At 39.1% G+C, this 25,934-nt stretch overlaps 1 protein-coding gene across 1 annotated transcript in view; it reads right to left on the reverse strand.

The window, feature by feature from the left end:
• Positions 1 to 661: 661 nt before the first annotated feature.
• The window catches only part of LOC139757885 (uncharacterized), a 686,077-nt gene continuing 660,804 nt past the window's right edge, over positions 662 to 25,934 (reverse strand). Inside the window, 4 exon segments of the mRNA XM_071678807.1 lie at positions 662 to 2,411; positions 14,309 to 14,489; positions 21,305 to 21,402; positions 22,070 to 22,699. Of these exon segments, the coding sequence (XP_071534908.1) occupies positions 2,320 to 2,411; positions 14,309 to 14,489; positions 21,305 to 21,402; positions 22,070 to 22,699 (1,001 nt within the window). The 3' untranslated portion in view covers positions 662 to 2,319.

The raw sequence follows: 25,934 nt of genomic DNA on the forward strand, positions 1-25,934 counted from the left end.
CACTAGAGAAACAAATAGACAAATGGAAAAGGTCAATAGGAGGGCAACAAAGATGTTACCAGAAATAAGAAAGCTGGGTTACATGGAGAGGTTAAAGGCATAATAATATCTCCAGCATGGAAGAGAAAAGAATAAGAGGAGACTTGATGAATAATCAAAGTGATGAAACTGAAAGCATTCTTAACAAAAGTCATATGATAAAGTTCGAGATGGGGCCCCATGAATGCAGAATTTTCCCTTACTATACAAACATTTACACACACATACATATATACACAAAAAATGCATAAATTGTTCAGTTGAAAGTAATTATAAATGTTATTTTAAGTCTTACCTACTGTCAGTGATATCATCGGATGAAGATTTTACACTTAAAAGAGTCATTGGTGCAAAGAAATGGAAGTAAGAGTTTCAAGAAAGTTGTAATGAACGAGTTATAGGAGGACAGTTCTTGAAACTTCTTGTTCGATATTTTGACTTCGACCACTACCTTTGAAACTTTGTGGTAGTTTGAAGGAAATTTATCATACTCTTTTTATCGAACCATGCAGTACTGAGTACTGTGCTGGAAGCAAAATTTAACCCTGTAATATCATGAAAGATGATTGAAGTAAACTAAACAATTGCTACTCTATTGGGATGATGCAAGAAAACTGTCCTATAGTTAAATAAATTTATTAAACCAAGCCACCATAATAGGAGGCCAGACATTTGCCTACCAGCTATAACAACAACTAACTGATGAACAAACTTGTAGCAAAAGTTACATTGAGAGGTTGCTTTCTGATCTTTAAATAACTGGGAGAACCGTACATAATCACAAACATGGACATGAAAGAAACTGAAAAAAGGATCTTTAAATTTCTCAGGGTCCCTAAAAAATGTCCCTATTCTTAAGATCTACTTGGAAACGTTGCGTTTTTTGAAATCGTAAAGAATGTTGTGAAAAACCCATTATAATCTCTAGATAATCTAAAGTAAGATAGCACTGTTGTTAACAAAGGTCAAGCTTGAACACCTGAAATTCGTGAGGTTCCATTTTCTTATTAGCAACACAATCAATTTACTTTTAATGTTCAATATATTTTTATGTCATTGCTGTAATTGAAGAATACAAAAGGGAGGATAGAACATGAAGTTTGGCATATATACAGCAGAGAGTATGATAACAGCATCATGCCTTAAACATACTTGTAGCTTAATTTATTAATAACCAGTCCACAAGAAACAAAAAATAAAAATGTTAGCTTAGAGCTAAAAGATTTATATTAAGTGGTGGAATAATTCCACACTCATACCAAGGTACCTAAGCTCAGTTGGTTCTAGAGGCATGATGCTTCACACAGATGGAAAATGTTTAAAGGTTACAGCTGTACATAATAGTACACAGTTGTTTACCTTATATTTGCGTCAGACAATCATCATACATGCACTTTGAACAGTATGAAGTTTAATTTGTAAATGGGGATGGAAAGTACAGGGAGGAGGTGATAGTAAAGATGGAGTGGAAAATCTTGAGAGGTAAAAGGTCCTCTCTTGAGGTGTGCATGAGGGCAGTTTCGAAGGCACTTTGTATGACAGGCATGGAAGACAAAATTGTGAATAATTATGTACAAGAACATTATTTGCTCAAATGCAAATGAAGCGTAATTATCAACACTGTGCTCATGGTTCAGAACTAAAGCTACAGAGATTTTAATTTATAATCTTAGTGTCAAATAATTCCAAGATATCTTTAAAACCAGGTCAGAGAGAAGATCACATGAGTATATATTATAGATCTTGACTAGGAACCTTGAAAAGAGAGATGTCATTTCAAGCCCACAATGGATCTGACTAGAGTAAAATGCAAGATACTGTATATAGCATATTATTACATCTGAACTCATCTGACAGACTAAAATACAAATATGCTGTTATTAGATCAGTTATTTAAAAGGCAGTGTTCATTGTGACATTTTCTGTTACTTATACAGAGGTGTGGCCTTTTCATATTTTTTATCACAATTATGCATTGATTGAATTACTTAACATCTAAAATACTTACAAGACAAGCAGACTTTCCTCAATAAAATTCTTTGTAAACAAAATGTTACTAAAAATTAGTTTACTTATAGATCTGTATTTTATAAATTAAAGAATTTAGAACTAAAGCCAAATTAAGAGTGGAAGATTGCCAAAAAAATAGAGAGCTTATTAGAGAAGAATTTAGGGCTAAACCCATTCTGTACTACAGTACCACCACCACTACAGAAGTCTTTAAACAGGAGACCGGAGTAGCCCAATCAGCAGAAGGAGACTCTATACTTCTCTTGAAGATTACTTCTTCTCACCTGTGATGCAGACAGTGGCACTGGTGGAGTCCACCCCAAGTTGATTGACAGCTGTACATGTGAACACTCCTTCATCTTCTGTTGAGAAAAGAAAAGGAGTGTATGATATTTTAACCACAGTGTGGCTTATTTTTACTGTACAAAGCATACTTAATGCAACACAAAAATGAGTAATCATTTGCCTAATAATGGACACTTTATATGGGCTTGTAGTGGAATATGCCAATAATTATTCAAAGATTACAAAGTAGTAACACTGTGGTAACTTTTGCACAATATTCAAGAAAATCACCATTTGTATAATAGGAGTTAGTCCAATTTTATTAGGCAAGTTACATTTTGCATTAAAAGCTGGACCACATGTGACTTCTCTTAAACCTTTTAAGCCATCATGCAACTTTACCAATTTATTTCTCACAAACTCAAAAGAATTCTCAAATATTCATTTAATAACCCGTAGCTATTACTCAAATAATAATTGCAAATTGTCAATGTAAAGTATTTGCAAAAGTCTGGAAATATGCCGATATAATACTAATCCTAAAACCCTCTTAAACCACCTAACTCCCCCTCCTTCTACCACTTTATATAATTTTTATTCAAAGTATCCAAACTCTGATAAAATGATCCACAACAGAAGCAGAGAAAACATCCCACTCTCACCTAATCAGCACAGCTTTGTACCTAAACACTCTACCACCACACTACACACTGAGCTCATTTGACTAACAACAGAGCACTAATGGCAATAAACATCAACAAAGTATAACTTTCCCCTGATGCATCTTCACTTAAAATATACTTGGCACCACCCTCCACATTTATCACAAAAAGTGTTTGACCAATTTCACAGCTAGCTGTCATGCCAGAGTCACTCACAATGATTACACCTCTAAAACAAACTATACAAAGGAACTGTTCTCTCTCTAGCTCCCTTCAGTCCCTTCCTTCACGACTTTCCATTACCTCAGGCAAACCTAAATATGAAGGTCCCTTTTGTATTAAGATAACCTCATAATCACAACACCCCAGCACCATATATGCAGCAATGCATTACACAATTTAAACAATGACTCGCCCGTAATAGATTGTCTGCATTTCCATGGAAATCTTCAATCACTATATTAATCCCAGATAGACATAAATCCAGCTCACACCCTCCAATCACTGTTAATGGATAGTCACTCCCTCTGAACAAAACATCGACCATTCTAGGCATCATATACAGCTCACACAACATTGGTAGAACGTAGTCCCACCTCAAAATGCTCGGCATTCCATTCAATGCAACAGCACTGGACCTTTCCCACCTTAAGCACTAATCCTCAAGAAGAAATAAAAAATTTACACCTACCTCACAATTCCTTAATATCTTCTCGCCGATTCCCCACCCTAAACAAATAGAACGCTGATAAAACAAATACCGAAATAACCACAGCATACATTAAACAACTTAACTCTGAGGTGAGTCAAACTCCAACACTCTGGACATACGCCCATCAGAAACCAAACTCCCCACACAAACATGAGTCATATTTTTCCACTTAGGCTCTAGACGTCACTCATCACTACAATCACGGTTTGAGCACATCCCAAAAACTTTCGTACCCACGATGCAACTACCATAAAGATGAAATTGTGCACTTGCTACTCAATTGCCCTATGTTTTTTGCATAAATTCACAAACACAAAATTACAAAGCTTCATTACTTGAGATCCCTAATGTTGGATGTAAACTGTTTCCTGAGAGCTGCAGGAGCCTCATAAGATTAGTAGGAAGCATTGGGGCAGGAAGGGTATGCATGCATATATTATTTTTATTATACTTGATCGCTGTTTTCCGTATCAGCGATGTAGTGCCCGGAAACAGACGAAGAAAGACCCATCAACTCATATACACACACATATACAGACAAGCACATACATGAACATATACATATCAACATATATACATAATCATACACAGACATATACATACATACACATGTACTTGCTTGCCTTCATCCATTCCCAATGCCTCCTATCCCACAGGAAGCAGCATTGCCTCCCCCTTCATCAGCTAGGTAGCACCAGGAAAACAGACAAAAAAGGCCACATTCACTCACACTCAGTCTCTAGCCGTCCTGTGTAATGCACTGAAACCACAACTCTGTATCCAAAACCTGGTCCCACAGACCTTTCCATGGTTTATCCCAGACATTTCACATGCCCTGGTTCAGTCCATTGACAGCATGTTGATCTCAGTATACCACATCGCTCCAATTTACTCTGTTCCTTGCATGCCTCTCACCCTCCTGCATGTTCAGGCCCTGATTACTCAAAATCTTTTTCACCCCATCCTTCCACCTCCAATTTGGTTTCCCATTTCTCCTTGTTCCCTCTACCTCTGATACGTATATCCTCTTGTCAATCTTTGTCAACCTCCATATTCCCGCATGTTGTAGAAGGTGACTACAGGGAGCGGGAAGGGGGTTGCAACTCCTCCCATTCTTGTAATTTCTAAAAGATGAAACAGAGGAACCAAGCAGGGAGAGTTCATCCTCCTCGAATGTTTGTGGATGTAACCAAGATGAAAAGAGAAGAGATATAGGAAGTATGCTTGAGGAAAGCAACCTAGATGTTCTGGCTCTCAGTAAAATGAAGCTCATGGGTAAAGGGAAAGAATGGTTTGGAAATGTCTTCGGAATAAAGTCAAGAGTTGGTGAGAGAACAAGAGCTAAGGAAGGAGTAGCACTACACCTGAAGCAGGAGTTGTGGGAGTGTGTGATAAGAGTGTAAGGAAGTAAACTCTCGATTGATGTGGGTTAAAACTGGAAGTGGATGGTGAGAGATGGGTGATTATTGGTGTTTATGCACCTGGCCATGAGAAGAAAGATCATGAGAGGCAAGTGTTTTGGGAACTGCTGAGTGAGTGTGTCATTTGTTTTGGTGCACGAGACTGAGTATTAGTAACGGGAGATTTAAATGTGAAGGTAAGTAATGTGACAGTTGAGGGAATACTTGGTATGCATGCAGTATTCAGGGTTATGATTTGGAAATGGAGTCGTGTGCTGAAAAAAGACTGGTGATTGGGAATACCTGGTTTAAAAAGAGAAATACACAAGTATAATTAAGTGAGTAGGAGAGATGGTCAACAGGATGTAATTTTTTTTTTTTTTTTTTTGCTGTCTCCCGCGTTTGCGAGGTAGCGCAAGGAAACAGACGAAAGAAATGGCCCAACCCACCCCCATACACATGTATATACATACGTCCACACACGCAAATATACATACCTACACAGCTTTCCATGGTTTACCCAAGACGCTTCACATGCCCTGATTCAATCCACTGACAGCACGTCAACCCCGGTATACCACATCGATCCAATTCACTCTATTCCTTGCCCTCCTTTCACCCTCCTGCATGTTCAGGATGTATTATATTATGTATTAATTGATAGGTGTGTAAAAGAGAGACTTTTGGATGTAAATGTGCTGAGCAGAGCAGCTGGTGGGATGTCTGATCATATTTCTGACCACTGTGACCACTCTCCTAATATTCTAGGTCTGTTTTTCAACTCTAGTCCATCCCTATGTAATTGCACAAGCTCATCCCAATCGGTTCATCTGATTACACTTTCATAAATGTATCTATTTTAACGCCACCTCTCCCTCCAGCAGCCTCTTCCAAGTGTAACTACTTGTGCCTCAGCAAAGCTGACAGGACTAACTTAGGTCACCTCTTTTCTGACTTTCCTTGGATAAATCACTGTCTCTTAATGTGGTGATGCTTCTGTCTCTGCCAAACATATTTTTTTTTTTCTTTTTTCATACTATTTGCCATTTCCCGCGTTAGCGAGGTAGTGTTAAGAACAGAGAACTGGGCCTTAGAGGGAATATCCTCACCTGACCCCCTTCTCTGTTCCTTCTTTTGGAAAATTAAAAAAAAGAAAAAAAAAAAAAAAAACAAGAAAGGGGAGGATTTCCAGCCACCCGCTCCCTCCCCTTTTAGTCGCCTTCTACGACACGCAGGGAATATGTGCCAAACATATAGCAGAAGTTATTTTTGCAGGAATGGAGGCATTTATCCCCCTTTTCTCCAAGATGACCTCTTCTTCCAATCCTTGGTTTAACTGTTCCTGTTCTGAGGCCATTCATACAAGGGATCAGGCATATTGGGCTTAGAAAACCTCTGACTCCCATTCACCTTTTATCATGGCCTGCAATCACTGCAAATACACTATCAGTGAGGCAAGGCATTCCCATATTCAAAGGAAGGGTGATAACCTCTCTTCGTCATCCACCGATAAGTCTTTCTGGTTTTATTAAGAGCATCTCTAACAACTTCTGTTGCTCTACCTTTTCTATTCTAACAGTACTATAGCTTCTCTTCTTGGATGACCCTAAAATTCTTTCATCCCCTGATGCTGCTCTTATTAAGCCTATGCTCCTCCCTGTAACCTTTTTGTGGACTATCTGAAAAGCACTTCTCTCTCTGGAGACAAGCAAGGCTTACGGTCCTGATGGCATCCATCCCCTTGTGCTGAAAGGTGTACCTCTGAAATTGCTCCTATGCTTGCTCATCTGACCTGTTTCTGTTCAAAAACCAAAACTTTTCCTTTTTCTTGGGAGCATGCGTTGACTTATCCCATCCCTAAGAAGGGTGATCATTCTGACCCTTCTAACTACTGTCCAACTGCTTTGGCATCTTCCATTTCCAAAGTCTTTGAATCCCCTCTCAGCTCCCATATCCTTAAACACCTTGAATCTCACACTCTTCTCTATGATCACCAGTATGACTTACATCAGGTGTGATCCACTGGTGATAGTCTTTCTCATCTTACTGTCTGGTCATCATCCCAAAAAGATTTGGCAGAGTCCTGTGTAGTTGCCCTTGACAGTTCCAAAGCTTTTGAGAGTGTGGCATTGGGGGAGTCTCATCTCTAGGCTCCCCTCCCTCATTTTGCTCCTTCATATCTAGTTTCCTCTCCAGCCAACCTATCTTTGTGGTGCTGATGGATCAGTCACCCCCCCCCCCCCCCCACCCCCTTTCTCCATCAACAATGGGGCCCCTCAAGGTTCTGTTCTGTCCCCCTATACTTCTCTTTTTTATTAACAATTTTCTCTTCCACAAATAACCAAATGCACTCATATGCTGATGGCTCAACACTACATTCAACCACAGCCTTCAATTCTACTCCTCTCACTCAATCTGCATCTCGTCTTGACACAGCTTCCTCCATAAACTCAGGCTTGGACAGGATATCTCCTCAGTGGGGTAGACAAAATCTAGTTAAGTGGTTGTCAAGTTGCACTCCTCTGACCTAGGTAGCTGGCTTTTCCTGCCTCATCAACACTTGGACCACTAGCAATCTGTCCACAAACATACAAGCTCTCCTTGTCTTACATAACACTTGACAAAACTCAAGTCACATAGCTCATTCTTTGTATCTAGATTTTCCTGCAGTAAGCAGGATTTGCTAGCCCTGCCTTTTGGCAAAATGGTAAGAGCAAAAGGCAGAGGTAGTAGTTAGGAACACTTAGGCAGGAGTATTAGGCAGAAACATTAGGTAGAAGTAGTATGCAGGAGCATTAGGTAGATGTAGTCAGTAACACATTAGTTAAAAAACATTTAACATTTGTTACAAAAGACAAAAATACCACATTCCTATTTGGTAACAGTATTAGATTCTAGTCAGCACATTTAATTTAGAAAATTTCAGTTACCTCTTACACAAACTTCAGATAACCTTTCTTCTATAAGAATTAGGTCTACAAACTCTAATGGAGCCTTGAATAATTTCTACTTTCTTTCCCATCAACTTTTTCTCTCACCTGAGAAGGCCTTGATTAGGGCATGTCATTTGCCCATGCTGTTGGTTACCTAATAAATACCACATTGCTAATTGGTCATGGGCCACATGCATAGTGAGAGTATGTGGTCTTAGAATTATCTTTAACACCTGACCTGAAAAAGGTGTTAAAAGATTTTTTGGTTGGTGGATGTAACTTAAGTTGACTGCCTTAATGATCCTGGCAGTTGATAGGCCTAAAGCCAAAACAACCAACCACCATTATTAGATCTAGTTGGCACATTTACTTTAGAAAGTTTCAGTTACCTCTTACACAAACTGATGCTTTATCATCATCTACGTACACCCTAAAGTGTTTGCAAGTTTACTTAACTTGACCTTTACTGGGTTGACATATGTGAATATTCATCCTCATTTACTTCATGTTGCACTAAATGTTTCACAATTTTCATTATTACATATACCCTCTGAACATCAAGTACATCATGCCTTCTAACTCAATTATTTATCTCCTTACTCAGCAATATGACAATTTCGCTGTACAACCATGCTTCTAGTGTAATGGCCTTGTCTGCTGTTAGTGTTACTCATGACACTTCCACTGACAAAATACAAGTCTATGTCAGCAACAGACTATGGAAAAACTCTTAACCTTCCCTACCATCATCCTGAAAAACCTTATCCACTGAAATAGGCCAATGATTTGATGAATGAGCCAAGGATGCCCCTCACAGGGCAGAAAATTCTTATGGGTGTATGGAAAAATATAGCAATGAAATCACAATGGTTATTACTGGTATCAGTTCCACAGATAGATAGACAGGCATATCTGTTTTATATCCAGGTTAGCACACCATGCAAGTATGAACAGAAATGCCATCTTTTTATGTGCAGTCGTTTGCATGCAGCAAAGACTGTCAGGTCCAATTTTACTACAGCAGCAGGGTAAGGCATCACCTAAGCTTTTTCCATCCCCCAATTCCTACCTTTCTTCGTTGCTTTCTATGACATGCTGGAGATATCCCCTGGGATAAATAACTTATTCATGTAATATACTGATATGTGATAGAGTGTAAGAGTAAACTCTAGATTGATATGGGTAAAACTGAAAGTGGATGGAGAGAGAGGGGTGATTATTGGTGCCTATGCACCTGGACATGAGAAGAAAGATCATGAGAGGCAAGTGTTTTGGGAGCAGCTGAGTGAGTATGTTAGTGATTTTGATGCACGAGACCAGGTTATAGTGATGGGTGATTTGAATGCAAAGGTGAGTAGTGTGGCAGTTGTGGGAATAATTGGTGTACATGGGGTGTTCAGTGTTGTAAATGGAAATGGTGAAGAGCTTGTAGATTTGTGTTGAAAAAGGACTGGTGACTGGGAATATCTGGTTTAAAAATGAGATGTTTGAGGACAATATGTGGTGTGAGGTGGTTTGATCGAGTAAGTAATGTAAGGGTGAGAGAGATGTGTGGAAATAAAAAGAGTGTGGTTGAGAGAGCAGAAGAGGGTGTTTTGAAATGGTTTGGTCACATGGAGAGAATGAGTGGGGAAAGATTGACCAAGAGGATATATGTGTCAGAGGTGGAGGGAACGAGGAGAAGTGGGAGACCAAATTGGAGGTGGAAAGATGGAGTGAAAAAGATTTTGAGTGATCGGGGCCTGAAAATGCAGGAGGGTGAAAGGCGTGCAAGGAATAGAGTGAATTGGAACGATGTGGTATACCGGGGTCGACGTGCTGTCAATGGATTGAACCAGGGCATGTGAAGCATCTGGGGTAAACCATGCATAGTGTGTGGGACCTGGATGTGGAAAGGGAGCTGTGGTTTCGGTGCATTATTACATGACAGCTAGAGACTGAGTGTGAACGAATAGGGCCTTTGGTGTTTTTCCTAGCGCTACCTCACACACATGAGGGGGGAGGGGGTTGTTATTCCATGTGTGGCGAGGTGGCGATGGGAACAAATAAAGGCAGACAGTATGAATTATGTACATGTGTATATATGTATATGTCTGTGTGTGTATATATATGTGTACATTGAGATGTATAGGTATGTATATTGTGCATGGGTGGACATGTATGTATATACATGTGTATGTGGGCGGGTTGGGCCATTCTTTCGTCTGTTTCCTTGCGCTACCTCGCTAACGCAGGAGACAGCGACAAAGCAAAATAATAATGATAATAATAATAGTAATAATAAATAAATACATAAGTATACATATGTAAGTAGGAGAGATAGCCAGAGAGCGTTATTGGATTATGTGTTAATTGATATGCTTGTGAAAGAGAGACTTTTGGATGTTAATTGGCTGAGAGGTGCAACTGGAGGGATGTCTGATCATTATCTTGTGGTGGCAAAGGTGAATATTTGTAGAGGTTTTCAGAAAAGAAGAGAGAAAGTTGGGGTGAAGAGAGTGGTGAGAATAAGTGAGCTTGGGAAGGAGACTTGTGTGAGGAAGTACCAGGAGAGATTGAATGCAGAATGGAAAAAGGTGAGAGCAAAAGACATAAGGCGAGTGGGGAGGAATGGGATGTATTTAGGGAAGCAGTGATGGTGTGCGCAAAAGATGCTTGTGGCATGAGAAAGGTGGGAGGTGAGCAGATCAGAAAGGGTATGAGTGGTGGGATGAAGAAGTAAGATTGTTGTGAAAGAGAAGAGAGAGGCATTTGATTGATTTTTGCAGGGAAATAGTGCAAATGATTGGGAGATGTATAAATGAAAGAGGCAGGAGGTTAAGAGAAAGGTGCAAGAGGTAAAATAGAGGACAAATGAATTTTAGGGAGAATAAAAAGATGTTTTAGAAGGAGGTAAATGAAGTGCATAAGACAAGAGAACATATGGAAACATCGGTGAAGGGGGCTAATGGGGAGGGAATAACAAGTAGTGATGATGTGAGAAGGAGATGGAGTGAGTATTTTGAAGATTTATTGAATGTGTTAGATGATAGAATGGCAGATATACGGTTTTTTGGTAGAGGTGGTGTGCAAAGTGAGAGGGTTAGGGAGAATGATTTGGTAGACATAAGAGGTAGTGAAAACGTTGCAGAAGATGAAAGCCGGCAAGGCAGCGGGTTTGGATGGTATTGCAGTGGAATTCATTAAAAAAAAGGGGGTGACTGTGTTGTTCACTGGTTGGTGAGGATATTTAATGTATGTATGGTTCAAGGTGAAGTGCCTGAGGATTGACAGAATGCATGCATAGTGCCACTGTACAAAGGCAAAGGGGATAAGGGTGAGTGTTCAAATTACAGAGGTATAAGTTTATTGAGTATTCCTGGGAAATTATATGGGAGGGTATTGATTGAGAGAGTGAAGGCATGTACAGAGCATCAGATTGGGGAAGAGCAGTGTGGTTTCAGAAGTGGTAGAGGATGTGTGGATCAGGTGTTTGTTTTGAAGAATGTATGTGAGAAATACTTAGAGAAACAAATGAATTTGTGTGTAGCATTTATGGATTTGGAGAAGGCATATGATAGAGTTGACAGAGATGCTCTGTGGACGGTATCAAAAATATATAGTGAGGGAGGCAAGTTGCTGGAAGCAGTGAAAAGTTTTTATAGAGGATGTAACCATTTGTACGAGTAGGAAGAGAGGAAAGTGATTGGTTCTCAGTGAATGTCGGTTTGCAGCAGGGGTGCGTGATGTCTCCATGGTTGTTTAATTTGTTTATGGATGGGGTTGTTAGGAAGGTGAATGCAAGAGTTTTGGAAAGAGGGGCAAGTATGCAGTCTGCTGTGGATGAGAGGGCTTGGGAAGTGAGTCAGTTGTTGTTCGCTGATGATACAGCGCTGGTGGCTGATTCATGTGAGAAACTGCAGAAGCTGGTGACTGAGTATGGACAAGTGTGTGAAAGAAGAATGCTGAGAGTAAATGTGAATAAGAGCAAGGTTATTAGGTACAGTAGGGTTGAGAATAAGTCAACTGGGAGGTCAGTTTGGATGGAGAAAAACTGGAGGAAGTGAAGCGTTTTAGATATCTTGGAGTGGATTTGGCAGCGGATGGAACCATGGAAGTGGAAGTGAGTCACAGGGTGGGGGAGGGGGCGAAAGTCCTGGGAGCGTTGAAGAATGTCTGGAAGGTGAGAACATTATCTCGGAAAGCAAAAATGGGTATATTCCAACAATGTTACACGCTTGCAAGGCATGGGTTATAGATAGGGTTGTGCAGAGGAGGGTGGATGTGCTGGAAATGAGATGTTTAAGGACAATATGTGGTGTGAGATGGTTTGATCGAGTAAGGTATGAAAGGGTAAGAGAGATGTGTGGTAATAAAAAGAATGTGGTTGAGACAGCAGAAGAAGGTGTATTGAAAGGGTTTGGTCACATGGAGAGAATGAGTGAGGAAAGACTGACAAAGAGGATATATGTGTCAGAGGTGGAGGGAACAAGGAGAAGTGGGAGACCAAATTGGAGGTGGAATGATGGAGTGAAAAAGATTTTGAGCAATCGGGGCCTGAACATGCAGGAGGGTGAAAGGTGTGCAAGGAATAGAGTTGAATTGGAACGATGTGGTGTATCGGGGTCGACGTGCTGTCAATGGATTGAACCAAGGCATGTAAAGCGTCTGGGGTAAACCATGGAAAGTTTTGTGGGGCCTGGATGTGGAAAGGAAGATGTGGTTTCGGTGCATTATACATGACAGCTAGAGACTGAGTGTGAATGAAAGTAGCCTTTGTTGGAAATGCATAAGTATGTATATGTGCCTGTGTGGATGTGTATGTATATACATGTGTATGTGGGTGGGTTAGGCCATTCTTTTGTCTGTCTCCTTGTGCTACCTCGCTAATGCGGGAGACAGTGACATAGTATAATAAAATAATAAGTAATATGGATTTGTATGTAGCATTTATGGATCTGGAGAAGGCATATGATAGAGTTGATAGAGATGCTCTGTGGAAGGTATTAAGAATATATGGTGTGGGAGGAAAGTTGTTAGAAGCAGTGAAAAGTTTTTATCGAGGATGTAAGGCATGTGTACGTGTAGGAAGAGAGGAAAGTGATTGGTTCTCAGTGAATGTAGGTTTGCGGCAGGGGTGTGTGATGTCTCCATGGTTGTTTAATTTGTTTATGGATGGGGTTGTTAGGGAGGTGAATGCAAGAGTTTTGGAAAGAGGGGCAAGTATGAAGTCTGTTGGGGATGAGAGAGCTTGGGAAGTGAGTCAGTTGTTGTTCGCTGATGATACAGCGCTGGTGGCTGATTCATGTGAGAAACTGCAGAAGCTGGTGACTGAGTTTGGAAAAGTGTGTGGAAGAAGAAAGTTAAGAGTAAATGTGAATAAGAGCAAGGTTATTAGGTACAGTAGGGTTGAGGGTCAAGTCAATTGGGAGGTGAGTTTGAATGGAGAAAAACTGGAGGAAGTGAAGTGTTTTAGATATCTGGGAGTGGATCTGGCAGCGGATGGAACCATGGAAGCGGAAGTGGATCATAGGGTGGGGGAGGGGGCGAAAATCCTGGGGGCCTTGAAGAATGTGTGGAAGTCGAGAACATTATCTCGGAAAGCAAAAATGGGTATGTTTGAAGGAATAGTGGTTCCAACAATGTTGTATGGTTGCGAGGCGTGGGCTATGGATAGAGTTGTGCGCAGGAGGATGGATGTGCTGGAAATGAGATGTTTGAGGACAATGTGTGATGTGAGGTGGTTTGATCGAGTGAGTAACGTAAGGGTAAGAGAGATGTGTGGAAATAAAAAGAGCGTGGTTGAGAGAGCAGAAGAGGGTGTTTTGAAGTGGTTTGGGCACATGGAGAGGATGAGTGAGGAAAGATTGACCAAGAGGATATATGTGTCGGAGGTGGAGGGAACAAGGAGAAGAGGGAGACCAAATTGGAGGTGGAAAGATGGAGTGAAAAAGATTTTGTGTGATCGTGGCCTGAACATGCAGGAGGGTGAAAGGAGGGCAAGGAATAGAGTGAATTGGAGCGATGTGGTGTACCGGGGTTGACTTGCTGTCAGTGGATTGAAGCAGGGCATGTGAAGCGTCTGGGGTAAACCATGGAAAGCTGTGTAGGTATGTATATTTGCGTGTGTGGACGTATGTATATACATGTGTATGGGGGGGGGGGTTGGGCCATTTCTTTCGTCTGTTTCCTTGCGCTACCTCGCAAACGCGGGAGACAGCGACAAAGTATAATAAAAAGAAAAAAAAAAATATGATTTACATTGGCTAACGAGAACTGTATTCATACCTGGAAAGACCTGGGGAATAATGAGTCTACAAACACCGTTTCTGTACACTATCTGGTGGTCTGGCCCATTTTGAAGAATGATGCCCCCTTTGGACCATGTCACTTGTACAGGTGGGTCTGCTTGCACCACGCACTCTAGCCGCAGTGACTCTCCTGCTATCACTGTCAGGTCGCGTAGTGGCTAAGGAACAAAATCTAATTAGACAGTGATTATTCAAAACAATAGACCATACATAATTTGGGATGATAAAGATCAGGAATCATAATCCTGTGTAAAGGGAAAGTCATTTTTAGAGCAAATGAGAACATTTATTAGTATGGCAATATGTACTTATCTAAAATTCTTCCAACTTCACTGAGGTGACAGAGATCATACACTAGCAAAAAGGCATGTAATGTTATTTACATATCAGAAAAGCCTGAGGTTTGGCTTTGTGTAGAATAAACAGTGTTGCACAGGAGTGAAATGTTTAAAAATTGGAAAGCAAGTCTTAGTTTTTTGGCAGTTTAAAAGGGAAATTTCACAAAGAAAACATTAAATCAGAGAATAAGGAAACACCTTAATGAGGTTCAATTTCAGTAGCAGAGAGACAGGTTCAGAGATAATGCTAATATGTCTTGTGCAACAAAATTTCAAGCTCAAATTGTGAATAATTTCATGATTAGAGAAGACATGATGGCTTGAATTGAGAATGAAAAGGAAAAATAAAATAAAGAACATAATATCAAAGGAATAAAATTTTTCATTTTGTCATACTGGAAAAAATAGGTCTAGAAAATGTAAAAACTTTTACTGCAGGGAAGCCATATGAGCATAGATTCTGTGACTGACACACACATCATAAGTTAAACAAGCCCATCTGGTTTATGGTAAAGGCTAAACCACCCTTTTATCTGAGGACAGGTTTCTTTGTTCTATCTGCTGTAAAACAACATGAGGCTTGCTGTAGCATCCATCCTGGTCAGTCTTACATCATATGATAACAGAGAGAGAAGTGTGTGACAGAAGCGCAGAAGGGAGGATGGATATGGAACAGATGGAAAGGACTGCTCATAAGAGTTCCTCCTAAAAGGAAGAAAAGGTGTTGTGCATTTTAAAACTTTCATTGATGACATTTTGTGGACTTTATCAGCTTTGACTGTCATAACTATGTTGCTAATAACACTGTTGTCTGTATGAGTATTGTGATCTCCATGATGGTAATGGATTTAAGGTTCTTAAAAATACATGCTTTGTACTTAATGATGATGTATATTTCTAGCTTGCAATGGTAAGGTCTTCATTTTGTAACATTAGTTTTTAATTTTCTTCCAGGACTTGGGATGATTCTAACCAAAAGTCTTGATGCAATTTTGCCAGAGCAATATGGAATAATGCCTTTCTTAACAAGAATTCCCCTTCAAAGCTGGGGTGAAAGATATGCTGCTCATAACAGTTAAAAACTTAAAATTTTTAGGGACATAGTTGTGAGGTATGTACCTTGGACCTTTGAACAAAAAGGATTGTATGATATTTTTTTGTGGTGGGGTGGCTTACATCTTTGCCAAAATCAATTACCATAGGTTCCTTTAAGGAACTCTTGTAAGAGAAGAAAGTTTTCAATACTTTTCTTTCTTATGTACGAGTTAAAGAGGGAAACTAGAGCACATGTCTCCTTGGAGTTAGTCTGAAATCACACAAGCTTACAGTGTTTTTCCAAATTGACTAGTATTGTCTGGAGATGGAGTCTAATACAGTAGTAACAATCAAATTAAAAGATTTATTTGCAGATATCATGAGGAAACCTTAAACATATAATGTCCAAATTTTATACTCAAACATGTAATTTAGAGTACATGCTTGAGAAGGTGCAGTGGTACATAAGCATTCGTCGTAGGCAGCATTAAAGCAAATAGAAGTGGGCACAAGGGTTGGTCTCTCCACAGGATCGATGAATTGTAAAAAGGATCCGGTATTAAATTATTAATTTCTTTATATGCAGGAAAAGATTGATTTGATTTCACTGGCTAAAATCTATGTCTAAGGGATCTGTGTCAAACACCTGAATGTCATCATCACTAATATGTGTACTGGGAGATGAGCATTGATCTGGGTGGTGAACAGGTCCCTTTATGGTAATACTGTGAAATGAATTCACCAATATCCCTCTGTTGCTATCAAACTTCTGACTGAAGAAAACTGAAATGAGACAGAGCAACCACCCATTGTCATAGACTCCCTCTAAGTACAAATCATTTACAGAGATCTGTAAGAACTCTGCCACAGAGAGAATCGACTTTGTTGACAAGGAATTATATGTTCTTTGATATTTTTGGAACCTCAGTGTTCTAATGATGTCTATGATGAATGACCTGTTCTAATCTGGAGAGACTTGTTAGTCCAGCAACAATTTGCAAACTAATAATTAACCAATAATGAACATGAAGATAGGTTTGAGATGATAAGTATATGAAGATGGTGATCACTCTCTGTAAACAATACTATAGCAATAGAACCAGTTAGTTTGACTTTGCACAAAATAAAAGTCTATGAAAGTGATAAATGGACATTAATAAATTATCTAATTAGGAGTAGCTACATAAACGAAGGCTGACATGAATTTGTGCCTGGGAAAAGTATGCAAACCCAATTACTAACTCATTAAAAGTACACATATGAGAGATGTATCTAGGAAAAATAAAATATTATTTTTCTTGACTTTGCAAAAGCATCTGACAAAGTAAACCACATGATTCTGCTTGAGAAATAGCAAAACAAAGTATTATGGGTATCATAAAAAGATGGATTAAAGAGCTTCTAACCAACAGAAAGTCAAAATGACAGTACATGGAACCATGTCTGAAGAGGAAAATGTCTTATACCACAGGGAACAGTATTAGTCTAGGTTCTATTTGTAATAATATTAGACACTGAAAGTGAAGTGAAGGAAAGCATAGTAAGGAACTATGCTGATGACATCTGGGTAAGCAAAATGATTATATCAGAGAGACTGATCAAATGGGAATGGAAAAGGACATAGACAATTTATGAACGACCAAAATTTACTGAAGATAAATTTGAGCAAATAAGGAACAAGGAAGGATACAACTGTGGTAGCGTACAATAGCCTAACATGGAAAGTGACAGAAACTCGAACAAACATAAGAATTTTGGTGTCATCATCAATGAGAGAGTGCATTTCACAGTGTATACTGAGAAGATAATGCTATTGTCAGGTCTGATTATGAGAACTTTTACCTCATGAGACAGAAAACTTGATGAGAATATTTACAGTATGAATATATGATGCAAAATTTAATGCTAGTGTTAAAAAACATACACCATTCTATGGTTCAGTAAGGGTAGCTGCATCTATGGGTTTTAGTTTCATGTAGTCACTAACAAAACAAATAAAAATATGAGTTCAGAAACTTCATGAACTGAATTGAGGTGATAGAACATACAAACTATCATGAAAGGCTGAAAAAACTGCAACTATATAGATATGAAATAATCTATGAATGGCAACAAACTGAAGGTAGAAAATGTGTTAAACTTGACAACCTCTCAACAGGAAAGATACAGATTTATTAAGTAAGTTTTTAACAATACTCTAGATCATACTGAAAATAAATCAAATAAATATATGTGTGAGCCCATCCAAGAAATTAGAAAAATGATTTTGTGTGCAGCCAGAAGAAATCAGAAACATGCATGGAAAAACTACAGAAACATCTAAAAAAATACTTGACTTGGTTGTAATCAGTGCCAGATGAACTAAGAATAAATATTTATGTTATGAAAGTGGTGTCTAATAATAGTCTTATTCATCAAGCAAGAAGTTATTATGGCTAACTTTCATTGTAAGTACTCATACGTAGGTACGTAGGATCTCTCTCTCTTAGGGATACATACTAGTTCTGAAAGCTGAACTTTCCTATTAACCATTTGCATTGTCTCCTAGAAGCTTGTTTTTGCAAAGTAAACTGCTTTTCTTCCTTGGAAAAGTTTCCCACTTTTCTGTTGTGTAGGAGGGACATGTGTCCTTGTTTTATGTCCCATTTTATGCTCAATCATGTGAACACCTGGGTTGGAATTAGCTGGGACTTCTTAGTTAATATGAGATATTTCTTGAAATACCACCTCCTCTGGTAATGTGAACACCAGAAAATCATCGATGTAAACTAGGTTGTTCAATTTTTCCTGTTTTTGGGGAATGGTATACCCAAGCTGAATGGCACTGCTGTGAACTGTAATATGTTGTGACCTATTTTGAAACTTTCTGAAATTTTTGGCTTCTAGAATATGCCAGTAGGCATCATGGAGGTATGTGCTGAGAGATCAGATGAGTACTGGTAATAATCATTTAGATTTACTTTTGTAGTTCTGTATATAGCAGTTTTATCTATCCATCTATATCTCTAATGCCTGTTTCCTTCAGAAACTCCCTCAAGAAGTGGCCACAGCAAATGTCTCCTCAATTAGTTTTAATTGATTGGAACTGTTTGCAATTAGAAAGGATGAGACTCTTGCCCTCATTTCTTGTGAAATTTTTCTTGGTGGCTGGAAATCAGAAGTCAAGCTATACCTTTCTTGTAATTAGTGAAAAGGTGTATAGGAGGCTGATTTGCTTGAACCCTGGGCCTTTTTGGAAAACCATCTTCAACTGATTTTCTGGACAAGCTTGCCAAAAATGTTTTTGGCACTCCTTGACTGGGAACAAAGTATCTGTTCTTCTAAGAGCCCTTTGAGATTATTTTCATGAATGTGGAAATCTCTGAACACCTCATTCACTGGATAACTGGTTATCATTAAAGGAGTGAATATACAGTAAGGAGTCACTTTTTGGCATGATGGTGGATACTCAATCTTGCTTCAAGAAGAGCTTGCTTTAGGGGATGAATGAATGCTTGAGCAACATACAGCATTCTGTATTCCAGTAGTAGAATAGCTACATATCTAAGTTTATGTTTTCCCCCAACTCCAAAGCAGCACACTTTCTACAATTGTCATCCTATTTCCAGTAGTTCTAAAGTAAAGCTGAGGTTATCCCTATCTTCAGAGTTGCCCCATTTGGCACTGTAAAGGTGCATCACTTCCATAGAGAGTTTACTTCATGAGTGCCCTCATAATTTTCCATATTTCAGCTCAGCCAACATGGAGAGCTGGTATTTACCTTAGACAAACAGGTTGTACCTCTTTAATCCGGCATCCTCATAGTGCTCACACAAAGTCTTTACAGAAGTACCTTTATCAAATTTTTTTTAAGTAACTCCTCCTTTTCAAGCATATATAATGATTTAAGCTTATGCTGCACACCTTGGTATCTTGGATGACATCTTTAAGGGCTAAATTACAGCTGAATATAAGAAATTAACAAGATTGTTACTAAGCTCGGCTACAGTGTAAACAGATTTTGGTGCCTTAGCACTACTAACAGTGCCACCCTGGTGCCAGATATACAAACTAATAACTAATAGTGGCAGATTTAAAATAAACCACGCCATGGGAGTTGCCGGACTACAGAGAGCACTGGCTTAGAGAGGTGCAACCTGTATTAAGTTCAATGCAATCTTCCATATGAATAACAGGAGCCTCAGGGCATTGCCATATGGCAGATAGAGGATTAAAGCCTTTTAAGTGGAGAGTTTAACTAAACCTCAGGTGAGGCCAGATGGGCTGCTTGGCCTTCTATTGCAAGTTCTGGTTCCTGATTATTCTATATTCACAGGGTGATCCCTTCAAGGGAAGAAATAAATTAAAATACAATAGCTATGGTGAATGATGAAAAAAAGATTGTCCCTCTCCCAGTAATGGTTCATTTTATTACCTACTTTGAATAGTGAAGCAACACTGATCTGCTACACATTTTCTGACAATCCTCTGAAGAATGCTGTTTTCTCAATTCTTTATATCATAATGAAACTTCTTAAATACATTTTCCTTGCTTTATTCATGCCTCTTTGCTCTTACCTGGATCTCTATATACATTTGCTTAGGTAGCCCTCATTCTTTTCATCACTAGTCACTGATAGCAGATAGAAATATTGATAACCAAACCAGTTTGGAAAATTTTTAATCCCACCTTTGCAAGGATTGTTGCATCTTTTGACACCAGATTATGCAAAGATGGTCCTTTAGAAAATTTTGGAAGGATCCTGTATATGTCACCCTACTCTGAATTCAAAAAAAGGCATGGAAAAAAAATAGCAATTTAAATTAGTAACCTGGTCTTAGTTATGCATGAGATTGGTGTGACATGTGATTTTCATAAAGGGTGATTCTGTTCACACCATGTATGACCATATCTATGGTTATCTTTCTGCACAAAGGAATTGTGGAACAATACTGAACTGAATTTCTATTAATGTTTTCATTAATTGTGGCGAATGACCCATGTGGAACCTGTGATTGTAGAGCAAAAAATAAATTACTTGCTTTAGAAATGGTTAATGGATTAAAATCTGACCAACACAAAATCAAAATTATATTGTCCAATTTGCAAGTCAGAAATAACGTTGACTATAAAATAAGCAAAAATACACAGAAAATGACCAAAATGAAATTAAAAGCATTTCTTACTGAATACCATTTGATTAAATCCATAGTGATCATTTTATGTGTTAAAAATGTAAATTTAAAGACGTACAATTTTCCTTAATGTCTCTATGAAACATGCCACTTAAGATTGTGGACTGCTGGCCCTCTGGAGTTGGACTATATACTGGAATTATTTGGTGGAGGAATATTTACTCTTGATAAGCAGTAGGAGATTGTAGAGGATGGAATGTAATTTTCGTATAGGAACTAAAAAGCTACAGGAGGGTGATTTGAAAAGATAATTTACACACAGACATATTCTGCTGGACAGGAACATGAAGGCAAGATAAATAGTTACAATAGCTGATCTGTTTGGGTATGACAAAAATTTAGATAAACATTTTGTATATTTAAGCATTGCAACAATGTATGAAAACTTAGAATTATAACCGAACATACTTTTGCCAATGACTTACCGTGATGTAATGTGGTGGTCGTATGGGCTGTGTAAGGGGACCAGAGCGGGGTGTGGAAGGCGTGGAAGGGGGTGTAGCGCTGAGGGGGGACCCAAGTACTGTTGGAGGTGAGGCAGAGACAGCTAGGGTTAGCTAAGTGGAAGAGGAGTAGGGCACCTAAGCCACGCACTTAGAAGCAAGAACTATGCTTTTCATCCTATGATACCCAAACTCTGGTTAGGATGATTTAAACTGTTTATAAATCAATAATGAATCAGGTCACCATTAAAAGCATAAATTATACATTCAAATTTGGAAAAAGCACAAACTCAATTAATAAATCAAACAATGAAATGTAATAACTAAAATTAGCATACACAGTATTAAGGAAATTTCAAGGGCATTAAAAGGTTTTACAGCTTGCAAATTAAAGGAAAATACAAACGTGCAAATTTATTTATTGGTGGAAATATTCTTCAAAGAACAAGAACTATTCTGTCAACTTCCACCAATGGTACCGATTCTAAAAAACGGAATACTATGTACATGATGTCCTATATTATGGTTTACTATTTAGACCTATAGACTACACCACAGTACTTGTCATACCAACACTTGGTAGCAGTCCTTTAATACATTATAAGCCTACTGAATACTGTGAGGATGCAGAGGAGACTAATGCCATGCATGTCAATGGAATCACAAAAGTTAGTTTAACTGTCCAGCACATGAGCAGGGTGTTCATAAGGAGAAACACTGGTCGTGCAGGCAGAAGACAACCAGTACCTCCCAGGTCTGTTGTTGTGTAGAGTGCATCAGCTGGGGATCCTTGAAAAGGAAGTGTCTTGGGTTGAACAGCTGCACCAGGAACAAGAGGCACAAACCTCTTTGGACCCACATGAATACCAGGACTCAACTCAGAAATCTTGGATGGGCTGGGATGATCTGACTCTGCTTCACTGTCTGAATATGGGTCACCAGAGATGGGACGAAATTGAGCTTGCTTCTTGGGCACAAATTCAGGAATCATCTTTCCCATGTACTGCTGATACTCACGGTCTGTTTCAGAGATGTCGGACTGCAGTGATGGCTGTGGAGAGACATGGTCTGTTCCAGGAACCTGGATGGAAGTGCCTTTTCGTGATGTAGATTCTTCAACTACTGCAGCAGGCGAGTCTTTTGGGCTAGTAACTTCAAGGTGATGGACATGACCATTGGTCTTAGCAGTACTCTTTTCAGTTTTAGAAGCTTCTGTTTTCTCATGAATCACAGGAATAGGGATGTCACTACTATGATCTCCATTTACTTTTTTTTTCTCCACCTTCTTTGCTTCTCCAGGTAAGACTACTCCAAACTCATAGCCAAAGTCATATTTGAAGTAGATAAGACCTGTGTCCGGATCAATATGCTTCGTGCCTACAAGGGAGAGGTGGAATGCATTGTTTTAAGTATAAAATATGTGTTTAATAGTGCAACCCTACTTTTGCATAATTTTTATCAAGTGCAGTGTATACAAGAAGCCCAGGTGAATTGATGAACCTGGTTTAGTTCAAATGTTTAGATAGCAAGTGTTCTCTCTACAACCAGACTTTCAAAGTCAGGGTAAAATCAAGATTTCAAGCAAGAAATGCCTGACTTTTCCAGGTATTACATATCTTTGTAAATGTGTATTATTTATAGAAAAAAATTATAACATGCAGTGTCAGGAGATTGAATATGACTTCTGTGGAGAGAAAATATGGTGATGTGTATCCTCCCAAACTATACTCAGGATATGATGCTAGTGAGCATAAAAATAACTAAATAACTACCTTCCAACAGCTATTTAAGCAACCATCACTTGTTTACAGTATCTCTACTGACATTCAAACTTGCCATGCCAAAGGAAAGTTTAAAGATAGAGAAGTGTATAGTGTGAGGTGGAGGTATATTCAAATCTTCATAACCTACTTAGTGTCTTTTCATTAAAATTAAAGATAGAGAAGTGTATAGTGTGAGGTGGAGGTATATTCGTCTTCATAACCTACTTAGTGTCTTTTCATTAAAAGTATTTTTCTCATGCTGATTATGTGAACTAGGAAGGAATAGGATGTTTGGAATCTTGTAATCAAATTAAAAGTACAGGTATGTGATCCCAAATCTGGAATGCTTTGGACTTGGACTAAACCAGATTTTGAAATGTCCCAGTTTTTAACTTGCTCAACCTAGTAAGCACAGCAGATGTGTAGGGAGTTTTGGTCAGGGTGGTATGCAAAGTGAGAGAGTCATAGAGAGTGGTTTGGTGAAGAGAAGAGGTGGTGAAAGCCTTACCTGAGATAAAATGCAGTGAGGTGGCTGGAGTGAATGATATTGCAGATGAATTTAGTTATAAAAGGGGGTAACTGTGATAATTGGTTGTTAAGGATTTTCACTGTATATATGGATCACAGTGAGATGCTTGAAGATTGGTGGAATGCATGTACAGGCCATTATATGAAGTCAAGGGGGATAAAGGTGAGTGTTCAAACTACAGAGGTATAAGTTTGTTGAGTGTACCTGGTAAATTGCATGGGAGGGTATTGATTGAGAGGATGAAGGCATGTACAGAGCATCAGTTTGGGGAGGAGCAGTGTGGCTTCTAAGTGATAGAGGATGTGTGAATCAGATGTTTGCTTTAAAGACTGTGTGTGTGAGAAATACTTAGAAAAACAGATGGATTTGTATGTGGCATTTAGTGATCTGGAGAAGGCATATAATAGGGTTAATAGAGATGCTTTGTGGAAGGTCTTAAGACACATGGTGTGGGAGGAAAGCTGCTAGAAGCTGTAAATTTTTATTGATGGTGTAAGGCCTGTGTATGAGTAGGAAGAGAGGTAAGTGATTGGTTCCAAGTGAAGGTTGGTCTGAAGCAGAGGTGTGTGATGTCACCATGGATGTTCAGTTTGTTTATGGATGGATGGTAAGGGAGGTAAATGCAAAAATCTTGAAGAGAGGAGTGAGTATGCAGTCTATGAGGGATGAAAGGGCCTGGAAAATGAGTTGGTTACTGTTTGCTGATGATACAGCACTGGTGGCAGATTCAGGTGACAAAGTGCATAAATTTGTGACTGAGTTTCGAAAAATATGTGAATTGAAAAAGTTGAGAGTGAATGTGAATAAGGGCAAGGTTATTAGAGTCAGCAGGGTTGAGGGACAGGTTAGTTGGAGTGTGAGTCTGAATGGAGAAAAATTGGAGGAAGTGAAGTGTTTCAGATATCTGGGAGTGGACATGGCAGTGAATGAAACCATGAAAGCTGAAGTGAGTGGTCATAGAATGGGTGAGGTGGTGAAGGTTCTGGAAGCTCAGAAGAATGTGTAGAAAGAGAGAACGTCATCTTGGAGGGCAAAAATAGGTATGTTTGAAGGAATAGTAGTCCCAATCATATTATGTGGATGTGAGTCATGGGCTTTAGATAAGACTGTGCAGAGGAGGGTAGATTCATTAGAAATTAAATGTTTGAGGACAATATGTGAAGTGAAGTGGTATAATTGAAAAAGAAATGAAAGGGTTAGAGAGATGTGTGGTAATAAATAGTGTGTTTCACAGTTGAAGAGGTTGTGTTGAAATGGTTTGGACATATGGAGAGAATGAGTGAGAAAAGGTTGACAAAGAGAAAATATAAGGGTGCAAGAGGTGAAAAAAAGGGCAAATGAGAGTTGGGGTGAGAGAGTATCATTAAATTTTAGGGAGAATAAAAAGATGTTCTGGAAGGAGGTAAATAAAGTGCGTAAGACAAGGGAGCAAATGGGAACTTCAGTGAAGGGCGCAAATGGGGAGGTGATAACAAGTAGTGGTGATGTGAGAAGGAGATGGAGTGAGTATTTTGAAGGTTTGTTGAATGTGTTTGATGATAGAGTGGCAGATATAGGGTGTTTTGGTCGAGGTGGTGTGCAAAGTGAGAGGGTTAGGGAAAATGATTTGGTAAACAGAGAAGAGGTAGTAAAAGCTTTGCGGAAGATGAAAGCCGGCAAGGCAGCAGGTTTGGATGGTATTGCAGTGGAATTTATTAAAAAAGGGGGTGACTGTATTGTTGACTGGTTGGTAAGGTTATTTAATGTATGTATGACTCATGGTGAGGTGCCTGAGGATTGGCGGAATGCGTGCATAGTGCCATTGTACAAGGGCAAAGGGGATAAGAGTGAGTGCTCAAATTACAGAGGTATAAGTTTGTTGAGTATTCCTGGCAAATTATATGGGAGGGTATTGATTGAGAGGGTGAAGGCATGTACAGAGCATCAGATTGGGGAAGAGCAGTGTGGTTTCAGAAGTGGTAGAGGATGTGTGGATCAGGTGTTTGCTTTGAAGAATGTATGTGAGAAATACTTAGAAAAGCAAATGGATTTGTATGTAGCATTTATGGATCTGGAGAAGGCATATGATAGAGTTGATAGAGATGCTCTGTGGAAGGTATTAAGAATATATGGTGTGGGAGGAAAGTTGTTAGAAGCAGTGAAAAGTTTTTATCGAGGATGTAAGGCATGTGTACGTGTAGGAAGAGAGGAAAGTGATTGGTTCTCAGTGAATGTAGGTTTGCGGCAGGGGTGTGTGATGTCTCCATGGTTGTTTAATTTTTTTATGGATGGGGTTGGTAGGGAGGTGAATGCAAGAGTTTTGGAAAGAGGGGCAAGTATG

The sequence above is a fragment of the Panulirus ornatus genome, chromosome 28 (assembly GCF_036320965.1).
Source record: "Panulirus ornatus isolate Po-2019 chromosome 28, ASM3632096v1, whole genome shotgun sequence".
Lineage (NCBI taxonomy): Eukaryota > Metazoa > Arthropoda > Malacostraca > Decapoda > Palinuridae > Panulirus > Panulirus ornatus.